This window comes from Leptonotus elevatus, chromosome 9 (assembly GCF_054856555.1).
Source record: "Leptonotus elevatus isolate MCC_2025b chromosome 9, RoL_Lele_1.0, whole genome shotgun sequence".
In the NCBI taxonomy this organism is placed as follows: Eukaryota; Metazoa; Chordata; class Actinopteri; order Syngnathiformes; family Syngnathidae; genus Leptonotus; species Leptonotus elevatus.
The window spans coordinates 8,957,993-8,978,342 of NC_141247.1; the positions used below are offsets into that span (position 1 = coordinate 8,957,993).

Sequence of the window (20,350 nt, forward strand, 5' to 3'; positions counted from 1 at the left end):
TCACAGACACAGGACAACATTCTGGTGTGTTGTTAAAAATTCTGCCAAATTTGAATGATTAAAAAAAATACATATTGCCAAATAGATAAAATGAGGACTTGAAATGGTGAAAAATCAAACCGTTGTCTCTACCCTAAAATATGCTGAAACCACACCTCACTCAACTGTTTACTGTCAATCAAATCCCACTAGTGTAGTTAGCAGTACTGCCTACATGTCCTAAGAGAACAATGGCACACGATCTACAATCATGTTAGGAGGCTTTAAAATGGGTCTATTATTCCAAAATAAGCGTAACAAGCTAATTAGTGGGGAAAAATGTGATTGTCGACCCAACGTGACCCAACTACATGACTGGGCAGCTCAAGTTGCTCATAGTGGGGGTGGGCCGACTCAAATGCCCAAATGCATCACTGGCCGCTGTTTTGGTCACGGCCGAAAAAAAAGGACGAAAGAAATGATAACCAACAGTTTAAATGCCGTACCTTCACAATTTTGAACTACATAGTTCTCAGTCTTTATCGTCCGACATCGATCAAATTCGATTAAATGTGCTACACAAATAAATTTGATTTGATTTCCCTTTGCAGGAAATGTGAACGAAATTAACAATGGGACTCTTTTCTTGAACAAATCAGAATCAATCTCTTGAGTGACTTGAATATTTTTGCCATTATAAATACTCCTTGTAAACTGCTGGCACATTTGCATGCTGTTATATTGAGTTTTTGTATATTATTCGTGGTTTCTATCATTGTGATGTTATAATGGTGGTGAGAGATGGATAAGGTTAAGTAAATCCCCACATACCAAATGCACAGCCTGCCACTGGTTGAATGATGACTGACGTGTAAAGCTCCCAACTACTTCCTCTTTGGCGCTTTTAAAAGCTGCAGACTCCTTCTAACTGCTTCATTGACTCGCTCGCCTGACGTTTCACCACCGCTAACAGACACCATGTTGGGGACCATTTTCCTTCTCATCAGCGCTCTGACTTGTGAGACCATCTCGGGCATTTCTCCTCCGTGTCAACATTTTCAAGTCATGTTGTTGTTGATTCTTTTCTTCTTTTGACAGATGGTGATGCAGCGAAGGTGTTGACCCAGACTCCGGCAGTGATGACAGTTGCTGCAGGACAACAAGTTGTTTTCAACTGCGACATTCAGAGGGATGAGGGCTATGGGGTTTCTTTTTATAAACATATTCCCGGAGACGCTCCTCAGTATATTCTGTATCATCACCATTCGAACTCCGGGCCTAGCTTTGGAACAGGATTCTCCTCAAGTCGTTTTGATGCTAAAACATCCTCAACTACCAATTACCAGTTAATCATTAAACGGGCAGAAGCAGGAGATTCTGCTGAGTATTACTGTAGCACATGGCACGACTCTGCTAGCGAAGCTGTATCACAGTGATTTAACGGGTGACAGAAAGTGCCCATTCTTACTTCTGCTTTGTGTCGAGTCTGCGCCACATGTTGGACGTTTACACTGGAAGGAATGCTGGTTATGGGCCTGTTGGTCTTCAGCTGGCTACAAGGTCTGCAGTCCACAGTGTTCTCCACTTCAATTACCAAAAGTCAGCTGGGATATGGTCCAAGATGGATGGATGGATGATTCCATTGGAATGAAAATAGACCTTTCAAATAGTTTAGTCATTAAAAGCTGCATGGACTTATTCCAGATCTGATCCCGGTGGAGAAAAGATATTGGCCATGGAAATTCCAATCACATGGACCATGTTCAGAAGCCTCAACGTGAGCAGCGTTATTGTTTCTACATGGCCAACATTCGTCTTCAAGACGCTCCGTGAAATGGACGTTTCCATCAGGGTGACAACTTGGCTGATATGTTGACTTCCACCAACACCAAAGTGGAGGTAAGAGAAACAGGAGTGAATATTGCCACCAGCGAAGTATTTGGGATTAAAAACAAATGTCATGAAGAGGCCCGAAGTGAAGGTTGTGGAAGAGTCATCCGACTCATCAGTTTTTGTACGGCTGTGAACTCAAACGGCATCACTGTGGTATTCGGAGGAGGAACCAAGCTGTTTGTGACAAGTAAGTCCTTTGATCATCCAATTTCAAAACCTACTAACGTACAAATTTCAAGTTGAATATATTTTACCAAGTATTGTTCAGTTTATAATTCCATCTTTTAGTTTAGGTTTGCACAATTACTATTTATTTCAGTTTTTGCCAGTGATGGCCACCATGTCTTTCTTTCAAGCATAGTTTTTTTTATTTTATCTAAACTTACATTTATTTAAAAATCAATATATTTAAATTTTTTTAGTGAGGTTACTTTTGATAGACAATATACAATAATGCCTGGATTATTATCATACATTTTTTTAAATGTCAATATTTATTTTAGTGTGTTTTCTTTGAATATATTTTATTCTGTTAAATATATTTGACCAAGTAGCTATTGTTCTTTTCTTTCTTTCTTTTTTATTTAATTAAAGCTTTTAGTTTAGGTTTGGCCCGTCACTATTTATTCAAGTATTCGTCAGTGATGTCTTTCCACGTGAGACTATGTTAAGTTTATTTTTTTTACTATGACAATGTTTTTTATAAACAATAATCTTATTTTACAATATATTTCTACAATGACTAGAAAATAATAGTGAGGTTACCTCCACTATTCATAATAACATATTAACTACTTACTTTTATAATATATTTTTTGATCTCTTTCATTTTATATTTTATATATTAAACTTTTTTTTAATTATATGAATACAATAATGTTAGTATGGTTACATTTGCTATGTGCATCATTTATATATATATATATATATATTTATTTAGTTACTTTCACATGAACATTTTTTTTATATATGAAACATATATTTTTTACGCTTTTAAATGTATAGTTTTATGAGTAAAATTATGAGAAACACTTCTCAGTATGAGTCTTGCACTTTGACACCCCTGCAAAATATTCAGATGTCAACCAAAATTAGGCATAAGTGAATAACTTTTTTTGAAACCGTTCATATGGAACAATATGTGGCTGAGTCATTTTTGTTGGATGGCATGTTTGTTGTAGTAAATAATATATGTTGTGTTATTCTTAATTTAAAATGTACAATATATTTTGATGAGTGTTCAGTGCATGATGTACAGTATTTGATACGTGTGGAGGGCTTCTCTGCACATTTGAACTTTAGGCCTTGAGTTGCAAAGCTAACACATGAAAATGGATCTCAACCCTCCAGGCTCTGACCTCCCTGCCCCCGTGGTGACAGTCTTTCCCCCGGCCAGCGACGAGCTCCAGTCCAAAAGCGCCACCCTGGTCTGCGTGGCTAGTCAGTCGTCGCCATATGCAGACGTCACGTGGCTGGCTGGCGGCCTTCCAGTGAGCGGCGACGTCGTGACCGGCCTCGCGGTGCGACAAGCGGACCGCACTTACAAAATCAGCAGCTATTTGACCGTGGATACGTCCGACTGGAACACGGACGTCGCTTACACCTGCAAAGTGTCTTTGGGCTCCAAGTTTGCTGAAAACACCATCAACAAGTCCAAGTGTGTGACCTAGATGGTCAGCATGGAGTTGTGTGCTCTTCAGACCAGAGCAATGTTTGCATATTTGGAGCGAGTGTTTAGTTTTTCTTTCTGCTTCGTACTTGCTCGCATGTATTAGAATTCTTCAATAAAAACATCATCAAAAGTTTTTGAATTGGTAATTACATTCAGATTGAAGCACTATTTTTTCCCCCCTTGCTGTCGCATATCCGAACTGTTGTTTTGTGTACGTTCAGTCACCTAATTTGACGAGCCTTCTGATTGGACATAATGCAGCAATAATAAAATCATTTCTATGTGTTTTGGGTGTCATGCGCTTGTAAAAACAAAGACTTGAAGGCTAAACCGTCAAAATATTTGATAACAAATATATTTGTCATTTAATGGCTATTTAATTATTTGAATATTTACTGTTGCAAATTTTGAAAAATAGGGCATTTTTTACAAGCACCTTGAGATAAGAGTGACCCAACTTACAAGTTTTCAGAGATATGAGTCATTCGGCCATATTTTTGTTTTTACTTGTGAGTGCCGACTTGAGATATGAGTGGTGTGTGGTGGCAGTGACTCAGTTCACAACAAGTAGCAGTTTGTCAGAATTTTAAATATTCTTCAAAAAATAAAAATTAAACTTTGCCTGTTTTATTTATTTATTTTAGTTTTTAATTTAGTTTTTTAGTCTTTTAACACTATTCCTAAAATATAAGTGAACTATAAACCTTTAAGCATCTGTTTTTTTTTTAAACACAAATGGTGCTGCAACACATACAGTATACAGAGAATATAACACACAGGCGTATATTCTTTGTTCTCTCTGCTGAGGAGTTGTGAAGTCGCTTTTTTCAATTTATATTTCTGTCTGTCTTATACTGCCCCCAGGTGGCCAAGGCGTGCACACCAGAACGACGTGCACACTTGCGTTGACGTGAATGATAAAGTGTGACAAAAAAAGGTTTCATTCTCATAATTATTTTATGGCTGAATATTTTTTGTTAGTTTTTTAAGTAAAAAGCATATTATAGCAAGCAATACATCATTCATTGATTACAAATGCATTACAGTTTTTTGGGGAGGAGAGTCTGAAATGGAATATATTTTAATGAGGAAAATAATTTGAGAAGAGTTTTGAGCAACCAGTGTAGACAAGGAATGAATAAAACGCTTAACTCAAGCAACCACTGTAATGCATGTGAAATCGCACAGTTGTCATGGCAATTCATATAATAAACCGATTAAAAATGAAATGCCGTCCTATCTACGTCCACATTCACGTTTCGTTATAACGGAAATAGAACTACTTCCTGCTTTTAAGTCTAAGAATCATAGGCAATGTAGTGCGGCCAGACTGAACACGAGCTGAACATTTCTTCATTTATTATTATTTAAGCGGTCAATTCCTATCAGAGCGCACAGCCAAAAGTGAAGGCCCGCCCACAACAGCTCTATCACTCAACAGAGGAGAAATTCTACTGCTACCTCCCCTAGACACTTCTGTACCTCCACAGGTATATCATCAGGACCGAGTGCCTTTCCACTCTTCATCCTCTTCAATGGCCTTCTCACTTCATCCTTACTAATCTTTGCTACTTCCTGGCACACAACAGTCACCTCTTCTACTCTCCGTTCTCTCATTTTCCTCATTCATCAACTTTTCAAAGTACTCTTTCCATCTTCCCATCACACTACTGGCATCTGTCAACACACTTCCTTTATTACCCTGACCTGTTTTACATCCTTCCCATCTCTGTCTCTTTGCCTTGCCAACCTGTATCGATCAGTCTCTCCCTCCTTACTATCCAACCTAGCATACAAGTCATCGTAAGGCCCTTGTTTTGCCTTTGCCACTTCCACTTTCACCCTACGCTGAATTTCTCTAAACTTTGCCTGTTTTATTTATTTATTTTAGTTTTTAATTTAGTTTTTTAGTCTTTTAACACTATTCCTAAATATAAGTGAACTCTAAACCTTTAAGCATCTGTTTGTTTTTTTAAAACACAAATGGTGCTGCAACACATACAGTATACAGAGAATATAACACACAGGCGTATATTCTTTGTTCTCTCCAAAGAATGACCGATATTACTGCTGAGGAGTTGTGAAGTCGCTTTTTTCAATTTATATTTCTGTCTGTCTTATACTGCCCCCAAGTGGCCAAGGCGTGCACACCAGAACGACGTGCACACTTGCATTGACGTGAATGATAAAGTGTGACAAAAAAAGGTTTCATTCTCATAATTATTTTATGGCTGAATATTTTTTGTTTAAGTAAAGTAAAAAGCATATTATAGCAAGTAATACATCATTCATTGATTACAAATGCATTACAGTTTTTTGGGGAGGAGAGTCTGAAATGGAATATATTTTAATGAGGAAAATAATTTGAGAAGAGTTTTGAGCAACCGTCTACTCTCTTCAGTCCTCCCAGTGTCACACTTTTTCTTAGCTAACCTCTATTTATATTTATAATATTTTTATTTATTTTTTATTTATATATATATATATATATATATATATATATATATATATATATATATATATATATATATATATATAATTATTTTTTGTATGTGGGTGAGTATGTGTATGTGCGTGCGTGCGTGCGTGCGTGCTTGCGTGCGTGCTTGCGTGCGTGCTCACCAAAAACCTATTAGAAAAAATCCCATACTGTTCACCTAAATCGAACACCGCCGTCAGGAGACCCGAGGGGACCAAAGAAAACCAAGGAAGGTGAAATCCAGCACCGACCAGACACCACCCACCGGTCCACCCACCAGAATTCTTCCCCAACCCAAGAAACATCTAAATTCCAACAAATCCCCAAAAAAATAAAAAATCAGGGAGACCTCAAGAGACCGAAGGTGAAACTGAGGAAAGGAAGGAAGGACAGACGAAGCCGAGTGAGATCCACAGACACCAGCCTCCACCGATTCAATGACCTGAGGGGGAAGCAGATTGTGTCTGAGTTTCGATAGATGCTGGTGTGGTGGATCTGGCATGCATGAAAATCTCCACCAAAGAGGGGAGCCGTCGACCCCTGCCAGGACAGAGCAAGCGCAACACCTCAGGGACCCCCAGGCCGCGGCAGCGCCAAAGGACGACCCCCGGGCCCCGCCAGGGCCACCGGCCGGAGAGCAAACCCAGGAGCAGGAGCGCCCCCCACCCGCACCCAGGCACCGGCGCCGAAGAGGGGCCGGACAGCGGAGCGGAGAGGGCAGCCGCGCCCACCTTACCCCCCGCCGCGTGGAGGGACGGAACACCGGGGGCAGAAGGGGAGATGGGGGCATCGGAGGACGGCCGACACCCCCGAACCCCAGGCCCAGCGGGGGAAGGCCCCGGTCGTCACCCCAGCATTCTTTGTGAAAGTTAACCCCTGTTACTGAGTCCGCCAGCTCGCCGACTGGCGAACTCTACCCCTAAACCGTGAATGTGACCCCACCCAGTGTATATACAAGTGTGTGTGTGTGTGTGGGGGGGGGGGGGTGCATTAAAATTAGGAGCAGGTGAACCGGAGCCGAGGGAAATGATATTCCCACGCTCCGATCCACCCGCCTCCCAAGCATGTTACTGAGTGTATGTGGTGCATTAAAAAAAAATAGATAGGGGGGGGGGGCGGGGACACGGACAGGGGACCGCAGCACTGGTCTATACCGCGGTCCCCAACCGATGGCACCCCCACAACCCCCCCCCCCCCCAAGTTGTGTGGTGTATTAAAATTGGAGGGTAGTTGTAGGGTGAAGACGGTGTTTCCACCCTACCCCACCCCCCCAAAGTGTGTTATGTGCCCTATTATATGTCTATAAAAGTGTATTGTGCAAACCTAGTGTAGTGAGTTAAGAGGAGCGACCAGCGGGGCCCTCCCCAACCGGGCGGGGGCAGGAGGCGCACCCGGCGGGGCGATAGGGCTCGCCCCCCGGATACTGGGGCCCGCCCGAGGTGCCAGGACGCCCACCGGAGCGGGGCGAGCACAACATCAAACCCCAGCCACCCCCGCCGGCCCCCGGAGCACCGAGACCCGGGCCATGGATAGAGCCCCCGGCCCAGGGGAGGGGAAGGAAGGCGTACCGGGGAGGGGGAAGGGAGGGGGGAAGGAGACGACAAGAAGGGCAGGGGGCAGCGGCAGGGCCGCAGAGAGAGGGGGAGAAGAGGAGGAAGGGTGACGAGGGAGAAGGGACAGGCAGGCGGAGGACGGGCGGGGAGAGGCGAGGAGGGAGAGGCAGCAAGGGGGAGGAAGGGGGAGGGGAGAGGGAACCACCGGGCACCCCGGCGGCCCACAGGCCCCGAACCGCGTCGCCGGCCCCAGAGCGACGGACCGCGCCGGAACGGCGCCACCCCAGACACCAGGGAAAGCCCCGCAACGCAGCACCCCCCAAGAGACCCAGGGAACGGCCGAGACGCAGCCGCCACCCAGCAGCCAACAGAGGGGCAGACCCGCCCACGCCCAGCCAGGGGGGACAGCACGCACAGAATTAATCCACTGGCATGCCGTGAATCCGAATATCAACCCCTGGTGCCCATCAGAGGCGAATCCGCTCGATCCCGCTGGCAGCAGCCGGGTTCCTGACTATAAAGACACAACCATTAGTTACAAATTGCCAAATACAGAAACATCAATGCAAGTTATCACGCTGCTGTGGCTCTCTCTAACAGGCAGAATTAAGTAACCAGGTTTAGGTTAAAAAATTCTATATACGTAGACAATGTTTCTTTAGATTTTGACATTTGGTTTTTATTTGAGGCAGATATTTTTTCCATTAAAATGTGATTTATGAGGAGGTTAGACCATTGGTCGATATTCAGAGTTTGTTTATTTTTCCAGTTAACAAGAATTGTTTTTTTTGCGATAGAAAGGGCTACAAGTATAGATTGAAATTGTTTATGTGGTAAGTCAGTTGTTGTTAAGTCACCTAGCAAACACAAGTTTGGAGAGAGCGGTATCCTACAGTCCAAGACAGCGGAAAGTTTTTCTAAGACTTTAGTCCAGAAACACATAACCGAAGTACATAACCCTAAAGCATGAAAATAAGTGTCTGTAGTGTTTTGTAAACACTGGAGACAAATGTCGGAGTCTGAGAGTCCCATTTTCTTCATCATATATTGAGTAATGTATGTTCTGTGAATAATTTTATATTGGATAAGTTGTAAATTTGTGTGTTTTGTCATTTTAAAAACGTTTTCACAAACTTGAATCCAAAAGTCAGATTCCGGAGCTATAGACAAGTCTGTTTCGCATTTCGAGATGGCTAAAGACGTTTTATCAGTATATGAAAGTAACTTATATATTTTTGAGAGTTTTTTTGTTGTCGGAGAAAGCTTGGTAATATCTTTAGCTAAAACAGGCGGTTGGAGCGTACCCTGAAGTGTTGGAATTTGTTTCTTTATCATACTTTTAACTTGCAAATAATGTAAAAAGTTTCAGTTTTTTATTTTGTATTTTTGGAGCAAGGATGTATATGATATAAACATATTATCTGAGAAGAGATGGTGGAGATGTGTAATTCCTTTCTGCTCCCACACATTCAAATAAAACGATTGGTTGTTAATTTGAAAGTCGGGGTTATGCCATAGGGGAGAAAGCCCGCAGGGCTCCACTTGGGCTTTTGTCATTTCTAGTGCCTTCCACCAGGCAGTCAGGGTGGCGGAAATCATTGGATTTTTAAAGCAGTTATGTCGCTTAATCGATGTTGTAATAAAGAGTAAATCTAGGAGTCTGAGGTTATTACAACCCTTCTGTTCTAGTTCCAGCCAACAGTTAGTATCTCTATTGGGTTGTGCCCATAAAATAATATATTGTAGCTGGTTGGCTATATAGTAGTGCATAAAATTTGGTGCCTCTAGACCTCCTTTGGATTTATTTTTCTGAAGAGTAGATAGACTAATCTTTGCTTTTTTTTTATTCCAGTAAAATTTTGTAAAGGCTGAGTCCAACAACTGGAACCAGTTAGCCGTAGGTTTAAATGGAACCATTGAGAAAAAAATAGTTTATTTTGGGTAAAACTTTCATTTTAATAGTGGCTATTCGTCCTATTAGAGAAATAGGAAGATTATTCCAGCGCTCCAAGTCACTATAAATGCTATCCAGAAGTGGAGTAAAGTTTAAATTAATTAAATCAGTTAATTTAGGTGAGATTTGTATTCCTAAGTATTTTAAATTACCTATAGGAAATGAGTAGTGTGGGTCCTGGCTTGCAGGGTTCCATGCATTTTCTGTAATAGGTAGAAGTGTTGATTTTGTCCAGTTAATAGAATAGTCTGATAACTGTGAGAATTTAGTTATTAAGTTAAATACTTCCCCTAACGAAATAGCAGGCTTTTCTAAATAAAGTAAAATATCATCGGCATATAGATTAATTTTATGTTCTGTTACCCCAGAGTGAATTCCTTGAATCCTTCTTTCCTGGCGTATGGCTAATGCAAGCGGTTCAATAAATATTGCAAATAATAAAGGCGACAGTGGGCATCCCTGTCTTGTGCCTCTCTGTAGAGTAAAACTCTTAGATATAATCCCATTAGTAGTAACAGTAGCTTTAGGAGAATCATATAATACTGACACCCAGTGAATAAATGACTTCCCAAAGCCAAATTTATTTAAAACAGCAAAGAGGAAGGACCAGTTAACTTTATTAAAAGCTTTTTCTGCATCCAATGATACAATAACTGCCTTTTTATCATGCCGCTGAGACATACTAATAAGGTTAAAGAGCCTCCTAATATTATTAGTAGAGTGACGCTCTTTAATAAAGCCTGTTTGGTCGCTATGAATTATTGTCGGGATTACTGTTTCTAATCTAGATGTAAAAGCCTTAGTGATAATTTTAATATCAGTGTTAATTAGTGAAATCGGACGGTAACTTGATGGAAGGGTGGAGTCTTTTTCTGGCTTTAATAAAAGTTTAATTGCTGCTGTATTCATGTGTGGGCGTATGTGACCATTAGTTTTAATTTCTGTTACTACTCTTAAGAATAGTGGAGCAAGCATTGACCAGAAGTGCTTTAAAAATATAGCCGGATAACCATCCGAGCCAGGTGCTTTGCCATTTGGCATACTATCTAGAGCACTGTACAACTCGTTTATAGTAAGTGGTGCATCTAACATATCTTTATATTCAGTAGTTGACTGAGGTATATTTAAGCTACTGAGGAATTCCTCAATATGCTCTGGGTTAGGCTTATTAGTTTCTGAGTATAGGTTGTGATAATTATTATAAAAAATTTGATTAATTTCTTCTGGTGATGATGAAGAAGGTAAATTCCTTCTTATTTGGGTTTTTAAGTCTCCAGCTGTCGACGAGGCCAAAGTCATCCATATATTCCCCTATTACTTTTGTAGATTGTGATCGCCTTATACATGTTGTTTTATTAGAACGATCTATTAATGGATTTAAGACTGTGTTAAAGTCTCCTCCAATAATAATAGTAGAGTTCGCTGCTAATTCACACAGCTTAGAGAAAAATTCATGGAAAAAGGCCGGATCATCATTATTAGGGGCATATAAATTACCAAATGTATATATTTTATTAAATATAGTCACCTGAATAATAATGTATCGGCCCTCTGGGTCTGTTATTGTATTATTTAGATTAAAGAGTAAATTCTTATGTATGAGTATACAGACTCCCCTTTGTCTACTGTTATAAGGGGCAGAGTACGCTTGGCTAAATTTTTTATCAATAAGTAATTTTTCTTCAGATTTTTGTAGGTGGGTTTCTTGTAGGAGGCAAATATCTGCTTTTAATTTTAAGAGATGGTCTAAAGTTTTTATTCTTTTTGCCTGTGAGCGAGCGCCACAAACATTCCAGGAAACCAGAACTAATTTATGCATACAAACAATATAAACTCAGTCCTATGTATATATCTGTATAGGCCATTTGCCACCACTGGCATGTTATAGGATAGAATCAAAGTGGTTAGGTGATTTATATAGTTTGTGTAAAATATGAGGTAACGTGTAAGGTAACGTGTAAGTAAATAAAACAGTGCAAAAACGAGTAGGGAGGTGAAAGTGAAGGAAATTAACAGGGGATTAAACATAACAATACACCAGTAACCCAAGCGAGATTTTTTTGTTTAAATATACTTTAGATATAGTTGTGTATTAATATTATATTTATAATATAGCCTAAACATAATACATATTCATATTTTTTGGTTTTATAACCACATATACAGTAGATGTATACACCTAATAATCAAACTAAGTTTAGTTCCACCAATGCCAATTAGAACAGCCAGGGAGTGGAATTGGGGTTCCGGAATAGTTGGCCATCGATATATAACTTATCAACGGCTATCGTAGTCCGTTTACCCTCCTGCCTATTTTGTTTCATTATAGGAAACAGTACCTTTCGCCGCTCATTGATCTCTCTCGGGAGTTGATCATTCATTCCAAATGAGGTCCCTTTAAGTTCCCGTCCTTTACTTTTTACAAATTCTTTCTGTTTAAAATGCTCAAACTTGGCAATAATAGGACGGGGTTTGTTGCCCCTACGGGCTCCAAGCAGATGTACCCGGTCAAAAGAGATGTTATTTACCGTCTCCTGAGGAATTTTTAACGACGTCGTCATACATTTTTTTATCTCAACCTCTGGGTTGTCAGAGGTATTCTCGGATATGCCTGAGAATATTAAATTCTCCCGCATACTACGGGATTGGACATCTAAAACTGTTTCTTTTAGCGTTTTATTCTCCTTTTTCATAGTTTCCAGCTCGGCTGAAACAGCCGCGAGTGAAGAGTGTAACTCGGCATTTTCCCGTTGAAGGACACTTACCTGCTGACTGACGAATTCCAGGCTTAACTTTAATTCTTTGACGTCCTCGAGGATAAGGCCGAGGACGTCAAGTTTTTTATTTATGGACTCCAGCACACTGACCGAAACGTCCGTAGTGGTTAGGTCGTCCGTGACCGTCGCTGAGTCGTTTTTCCTCTTCTTTGAAGAAGGTTTCTTCGACGGTTTCTCGACGGAAGGATCCTCCATCGCGCAGCTGTAAAAATATCCGTCGATGAAACGTTCAAGGTCCTCCACGTTGGGTGGTATTTCAAATCTGCCGGATGAAAGAGAGAAGAGAAAAGACAAGATATATGATGGTTAAATTTGGATTAGTTTAGTATAATAGAGCTAGTTCTATCTTAGCAGCAAGGCGCCGCCATGTTAGGGTTTCCTGGTCTCGCTGTAGGTCTCGCGATAGTCACAGCATCTCGTGAGCGACTTCCCGACTTCTCTCACTTCTTTGGATGCTCTGCATCATTTCATCAAGGTCTAACCAAAAGTTTTCCTTCTCCTCCAGCTCACATCCTAACTGTGGCGCATACCCACTAAGAACATTGATCATCACACCTTCGATTCCTAGCTTCAAGCTCATCACTTTATCTGACACTCTATTTACCTCCAGGACGTTCCTAACAAACTCCTCCTTCAATATAACTCCTACTCATCATTTTTCTTCCTATCTGCACCATGGTAGAGGAAATTGAACCCTGCTCCTAAACTTCTAGCTTTGCTCCCTTTAATATATGTTGTGTTATTCTTAATTTAAAATGTACAATATATTTTGATGAGTGTTCAGTGCATGATGTACAGTATTTGATACGTGTGGAGGGCTTCTCTGCACATTTGAACTTTAGGCCTTGAGTTGCAAAGCTAACACAAGAAAATGGATCTCAACCCTCCAGGCTCTGACCTCCCTGCCCCCGTGGTGAAGTCTCTTTTTTCAATTTATATTTCTGTCTGTCTTATACTGCCCCCAGGTGGACAAGGCGTGCACACCAGAACGACGTGCACACTTGCATTGACGTGAATGATAAAGTGTGACAAAAAAAGGTTTCATTCTCATAATTATTTTATGGCTGACTATTTTTTGTTTAAGTAAAGTAAAAAGCATATTATAGCAAGTAATACATCATTCATTGATTACAAATGCATTAGAGTTTTTTGGGGAGGAGAGTCTGGAATGGAATATATTTTAATGAGGAAAATTATTTGAGAAGAGTTTTGAGCAACCAGTGTAGACAAGGAATGAATCAAACGCTTAACTTTTGGACTTAAGGAACCACTGTAATGCATGTGAAATCGCACAGTTGTCATGGCAATTCATATAATAAACCAATTAAAAACGAAATGCCGTCCTATTTACGTCCACGTTCACGTTTGTGTCATAACGGAACTAGAACTACTTCCTGCTTTTAAGTCTAAGAATCATAGGCAATGTAGTGCGGCCAGACTGAACACGAGCTGAACATTTCCTCATTTGTTATTATTTAAGCGGTCAATTCCTATCAGAGCGCACAGCCAAAAGTGAAGGCCCGCCCACAACAGCTCTATCACTCAACAGAGGAGAAATTCTACTGCTACCTCCCCTAGACACTTCTGTACCTCCACAGGTATATCATCAGGACCGAGTGCCTTTCCACTCTTCATCCTCTTCAATGGCCTTCTCACTTCATCCTTACTAATCTTTGCTACTTCCTGGCACACAACGGTCACCTCTTCTACTCTCCGTTCTCTCATTTTCCTCATTCATCAACTTTTCAAAGTACTCTTTCCATCTTCCCATCACACTACTGGCATCTGTCAACACACTTCCTTTATTACCCTGACCTGTTTTACATCCTTCCCATCTCTGTCTCTTTGCCTTGCCAACCTGTATCGATCAGTCTCTCCCTCCTTACTATCCAACCTAGCATACAAGTCATCGTAAGGCCCTTGTTTTGCCTTTGCCACTTCCACTTTCACCCTACGCTGAATTTCTCTGTACTCCTGTCTACTCTCTTCAGTCCTCCCAGTGTCACACTTCTTCTTAGCTAACCTCTTTCTCTGGATCCACTTCTGCACCTCCTCATTCCACCACCAAGTCTCCTTACCCCCTTTCCTTCCAGATGACACACCAAGGACTGTCCTACCTGTCTCCCTGATCACGTTTGCTGTAGTTGTCCAGTCATCCGGAAGCACTTCCTGACCATCCAGAGACTGTCTCAACTCTTCCTTTTTCAGCTTCCACCATTTCGTCCTCTGCTCTGCCTTTGCCGTCTTTGTCTTCCTCACCACCATAGTCATCCTACACACTACCATCCTATGCTACCACAACTTTGCAGTCGCTGATCTCCTTCAGATTACACCGTCTACACAAGATGTCGTCTACCTGTGTACTCCTACCTCCACTCTTGTAGGTCACCCTACGTCCCTGCCTCTTCTGGAAGAAAGTATTCACGACAGCCATTTCCATTCTTTTTGCAAAGTCAACCACCATCTGTCCTTCTGCGTTCTTCTCCTGGATACCAAACTCGCCCATCACCTCCTCATCACCTCTGTTTCCTGCACCAACGTGTTCATTGAAGTCTGCACCAACGACAACTCTCTCACTTCGAGGGATAATCTGCATCATTTCATCAAGGTCTAACCAAAAGTTTTCCTTCTCCTCCAGCTCACATCCTACCTGTGGCGCATACCCACTAAGAACATTGATCATCACACCTTCGATTCCTAGCTTCAGGCTCATCACTCTATCTGACACTCTATTTACCTCCAGGACGTTCCTAACAAACTCCTCCTTCAAGATAACTCCCACTCATCATTTTTCTTCCTATCTGCACCATGGTAGAGGAAATTGAACCCTGCTCCTAAACTTCTAGCTTTGCTCCCTTTCCACCTGGTCTCCTGACTACTCTGAAAGAAGTGGTGCGCAGGTGCACCAGTTTCAAGTGTGTCATTGCGCATTTGCATTTATTTTGCATACTTAGGGGAGCGAAGCGGTCGATGGGACTGAAGTAGAGTTGCGTCAGTTGCGAAAACTTGAAAACAGAAACCGTTGTCGTGGGCCAAGTCAACATGCTAAATTCAATTGTGTTAAATATAAATGTCATGTCTTTTTGTAAGACAGAAAATTCCATTGTTTTCATTATTGTAGTGTATCCAAAATGAGCACCAAACAGCCTTGGGTGCTCTTTTCACTGCTAATATAAATATTACCGTATCTTGCGGTTACGATTTTAACTCTTCTATACTGTAATATACTGTATCTAATTTCTATTGTAAACTATTGAACGATTCATTATAATAAAAACAAACACTGCAAAAGGCTTTTTTTAAAGAATATTTAAGAATTAAGTTTTAAGAATTATACTAAGCTGGAAGTAAATGTGACTTTGCAATGAGTGCATTATGAGATAGTTATGATCAATTCTGTATTTACGATGAGATGTTAAAAAAGAAAATGGGTTGATTGGATTTCAATCAGATGAAAGTTTTGCAATAAGATGAGAGACGCAACAGAAACCGACTCTCCGCGCTCGGCTAACGAAGCATCCACTTTCTGCCGTCCCAGGACGCACCTGCAGGCCCTTTTCCCCTCGTCTTTGGCTCCATGCAAATCAAGTTTCACTTCTGTCAAATCACGCTGATCTCACTCTGACTCTGGAAGCCCCTGGCCCGTCATTGCAGCCACAAGTAAAAAAGTAACTCACAGACACAGGACAACATTCTGGTGTGTTGTTAAAAATTCTGCCAAATTTGAATGATTAAAAAAAATATATATTGCCAAATAGATAAAATGAGGACTTGAAATGGTGAAAAATCAAACCGTTGTCTCTACCCTAAAATATGCTGAAACCACACCTCACTCAACTGTTTACTGTCAATCAAATCCCACTAGTGTAGTTAGCAGTACTGCCTACATGTCCTAAGAGAACAATGGCACACGATCTACAATCATGTTAGGAGGCTTTAAAATGGGTCTATTATTCCAAAATAAGCGTAACAAGCTAATTAGTGGGGCAAAATGTGATTGTCGACCCAACGTGACCCAACAACATGACTGGGCAGCTCAAGTTGCTCATAGTGGGGGTGGGCCGACTCAAATGCCCAAATGCATCACTGGCCGCTGTTTTGGTCACGGCCAAAAAAAAAGGACGAAAGAAATGATAACCAACAGTTTAAATGCCGTACCTTCACAATTCTGAACTACATAGTTCTCAGTCTTTATCGTCCGACATCGATCAAATTCGATTAAATGTGCTACACAAATAAATTTGATTTGATTTCCCTTTGCAGGAAATGTGAACGAAATTGACAATGGGACTCTTTTCTTGAACAAATCAGAATCAATCTCTTCAGTGACTTGAATGTTCTTTCCATTATAAATACTCCTTGTAAACTGCTAGCACATTTGCATGCTGTTATATTGAGTTTTTGTATATTATTCGTGGTTTCTATCATTGTGATGTTATAATGGTGGTAAGAGATGGATAAGGTTAAGTAAATCCCCACATACCAAATGCACAGCCTGCCACTGGTTGAATGATGACTGACGTGTAAAGCTCCCAACTACTTCCTCTTTGGCGCTTTTAAAAGCTGCAGACTCCTTCTAACTGCTTCATTGACTCGCTCGCCTGACGTTTCACCACCGCTAACAGACACCATGTTGGGGACCATTTTCCTTCTCATCAGCGCTCTGACTTGTGAGACCATCTCGGGCGTTTCTCCTCCGTGTCAACATTTTCAAGTCATGTTGTTGTTGATTCTTTTCTTCTTTTGACAGATGGTGATGCAGCGAAGGTGTTGACCCAGACTCCGGCGGTGATGACAGTTGCTGCAGGACAACAAGTTGTTTTCAACTGCGACATTCAGAGGGATGATGGCAAGGTGGTTTCTTTTTATAAACATATTCCCGGAGACGCTCCTCAGTTTATTCTGTATCATTACCATTCGTACTCCGGGCCTAGCTTTGGAACAGGATTCTCCTCAAGTCGTTTTGATGCTAAAACATCCTCAACTACCAATTACCAGTTAATCATTAAACGGGCAGAAGCAGGAGATTCTGCTGAGTATTACTGTAGCACATGGGACGACTCTGCTAGCGAAGCTGTATCACAGTGATTTAGCGGGTGACAGAAAGTGCCCATTCTTACTTCTGCTTTGTGTCGAGTCTGCGCCACATGTTGGACGTTTACACTGGAAGGAATGCTGGTTATGGGCCTGTTGGTCTTCAGCTGGCTACAAGGTCTGCAGTCCACAGTGTTCTCCACTTCAATTACCAAAAGTCAGCTGGGATATGGTCCAAGATGGATGGATGGATGCTTCCATTGGAATGAAAATAGACCTTTCAAATAGTTTAGTCATTAAAAGCTGCATGGACTTATTCCAGATCTGATCCCGGTGGAGAAAAGATATTGGCCATGGAAATTCCAATCACATGGACCATGTTCAGAAGCCTCAACGTTAGCAGCGTTATTGTTTCTACATGGCCAACATTCGTCTTCGAGACGCTCCGTGAAATGGACGTTTCCATCAGGGTGACAACTTGGCTGATATGTTGACTTCCACCAACACCAAAGTGGAGGTAAGAGAAACAGGAGTGAATATTGCCACCCGCGAAGTATTTGGGATTAAAAACAAATGTCATGAAGAGGCCCGAAGTGAAGGTTGTGGAAGAGTCATCCGACTCATCAGTTTTTGTACGGCTGTGAACTCAAACGGCATCACTGTGGTATTCGGAGGAGGAACCAAGCTGTTTGTGACAAGTAAGTCCTTTGATCATCCAATTTCAAAACCTACTAATGTACAAATTTCAAGTTGAATATATTTTACCAAGTATTGTTCAGTTTTTAATTCCATCTTTTAGTTTAGGTTTGCACAATTACTATTTATTTCAGTTTTTGCCAGTGATGGCCACCATGTCTTTCTTTCAAGCATAGTTTTTTTTTTTTTTTATCTAAACTTACATTTATTTAAAAATCAATATATTTTAAATTTTTTTAGTGAGGTTACTTTTGATAGACAATATACAATAATGCCTGGATTATTATCATAATTTTTTTAAATGTCAATTTTCATTTTAGTGTGTTTTCTTTGAATATATTTTATTCTGTTAAATATATTTGACCAAGTAGCTATTGTTCTTTTCTTTCTTTCTTTTTTATTTAATTAAAGCTTTTAGTTTAGGTTTGGCCCGTCACTATTTATTCAAGTATTCGTCAGTGATGTCTTTCCACGTGAGACTATGTTAAGTTTATTTTTTTTACTATGACAATGTTTTCTATAAACAATAATCTTATTTTACAATATATTTCTACAATGACTAGAAAATAATAGTGAGGTTACCTCCACTATTCATAATAACATATTAACTACTTACTTTTATAATATATTTTTTGATCTCTTTCATTTTACATTTTATATATTAAACTTTTTTTAATTATATGAATACAATCATGTTAGTATGGTTACATTTGCTATGTGCATCATATTTATAAATATATATATATATTTATTTAGTTACTTTCACATGAACATATTTATTATATATGAAACATATATTTTTTACGTTTTTAAATGTATAGTTTTATGAGTAAAATTATGAGAAACACTTCTCAGTATGAGTCTTGCACTTTGACACCCCTGCAAAATATTCAGATGTCAACCAAAATTAGAAATAAGTGAATAACTTTTTTTGAAACCGTTCATATGGAACAATATGTGGCTGAGTCATTTTTGTTGGATGGCATGTTTGTTGTAGTAAATAATATATGTTGTGTTATTCTTAATTTAAAATGTACAATATATTTTGATGAGTGTTCAGTGCATGATGTACAGTGTTTGATACGTGTGGAGGGCTTCTCTGCACATTTGAACTTTAGGCCTTGAGTTGCAAAGCTAACACAAGAAAATGGATCTCAACCCTCCAGGCTCTGACCTCCCTGCCCCCGTGGTGACAGTCTTTCCCCCGGCCAGCGACGAGCTCCAGTCCAAAAGCGCCACCCTGGTCTGCGTGGCTAGTCAGTCGTCGCCATATGCAGACGTCACGTGGCTGGCTGGCGGCCTTCCAGTGAGCGGCGACGTCGTGACCGGCCTCGCGGTGCGACAAGCGGACCGCACTTACAAAATCAGCAGCTATTTGACCGTGGATACGTCCGACTGGAACACGGACGTCGCTTACACCTGCAAAGTGTCTTTGGGCTCCAAGTTTGCTGAAAACACCATCAACAAGTCCAAGTGTGTGACCTAGATGGTCAGCATGGAGTTGTGTGCTCTTCAGACCAGAGCAATGTTTGCATATTTGGAGCGAGTGTTTAGTTTTTCTTTTTGCTTCGTACTTGCTAGCATGTATTAGAATTCTTCAATAAAAACATCATCAAAAGTTTTTGAATTGGTAATTACATTCAGATTCAAACACTATTTTTCCCCCCCTTGCTGTCGCATATCCGAACTGTTGTTTTGTGTACGTTCAGTCACCTAAATTGACGAGCCTTCTGATTGGACATAATGCAGCAATAATAAAATCATTTTCTATGTGTTTTGGGTGTCATGCGCTTGTAAAAACAAAGACTTGAAGGCTAAACCGTCAAAATATTTGATTACAAATATATTTGTCATTTAATGGCTATTTAATTCTTTTAATATTTACTCTTGCAAATGTTGAAAAATAGGGCATTTTTTATAAGCACCTTGAGATAAGAGTGACCCAACTTACAAGTTTTCAGAGGTATGATATGTATGAGGCATATAGATTAATTTTATGTTCTGTTACCCCAGAGTGAATTCCTTGAATCATTCTTTCCTGGCGTATGGCTAATGCAAGCGGTTCAATAAATATTGCAAATAATAAAGGCGACAGTGGGCATCCCTGTCTTGTGCCTCTCTGTAGAGTAAAACTCTTAGATATAATCCCATTAGTAGTAACAGTAGCTTTAGGAGAATCATATAATACTGACACCCAGTGAATAAATGACTTCCCAAAGCCAAATTTATTTAAAACAGCAAAGAGGAAGGACCAGTTAACTTTATTAAAAGCTTTTTCTGCATCCAATGATACAATAACTGCCTTTTTATCAT

General features: G+C 40.4%; 2 protein-coding genes across 3 annotated transcripts; both read left to right on the forward strand.

The window, feature by feature from the left end:
* The first annotated feature begins 928 nt into the window (after positions 1–928).
* LOC147168291 (immunoglobulin lambda-1 light chain-like) lies at positions 929–3,542 on the forward strand. 2 transcript variants are annotated; one of them, XM_086085095.1, is made up of 4 exons: positions 929–997; positions 1,078–1,405; positions 2,022–2,059; positions 3,223–3,542. In XM_086085095.1, the coding sequence occupies exons 1-4, from the start codon at positions 958–960 to the stop codon at positions 3,540–3,542; spliced, it is 726 nt and encodes a 241-aa protein (XP_085941221.1). In that variant the 5' UTR covers positions 929–957. The 2 variants fall into 2 exon arrangements, with proteins under 2 accessions (XP_085941221.1, XP_085941222.1); XM_086085096.1 differs by having other exon boundaries at positions 1,078–1,402; positions 2,025–2,059.
* Positions 3,543–16,906: 13,364 nt separating this feature from the next.
* LOC147168292 (immunoglobulin lambda-1 light chain-like) lies at positions 16,907–19,575 on the forward strand. The gene is made up of 4 exons (XM_086085115.1): positions 16,907–16,977; positions 17,058–17,383; positions 18,006–18,039; positions 19,204–19,575. Exons 1-4 carry the CDS (start codon positions 16,938–16,940, stop codon positions 19,521–19,523), a joined length of 720 nt encoding a protein of 239 aa, XP_085941241.1. The 5' UTR covers positions 16,907–16,937; the 3' UTR covers positions 19,524–19,575.
* Positions 19,576–20,350: the final 775 nt, after the last annotated feature.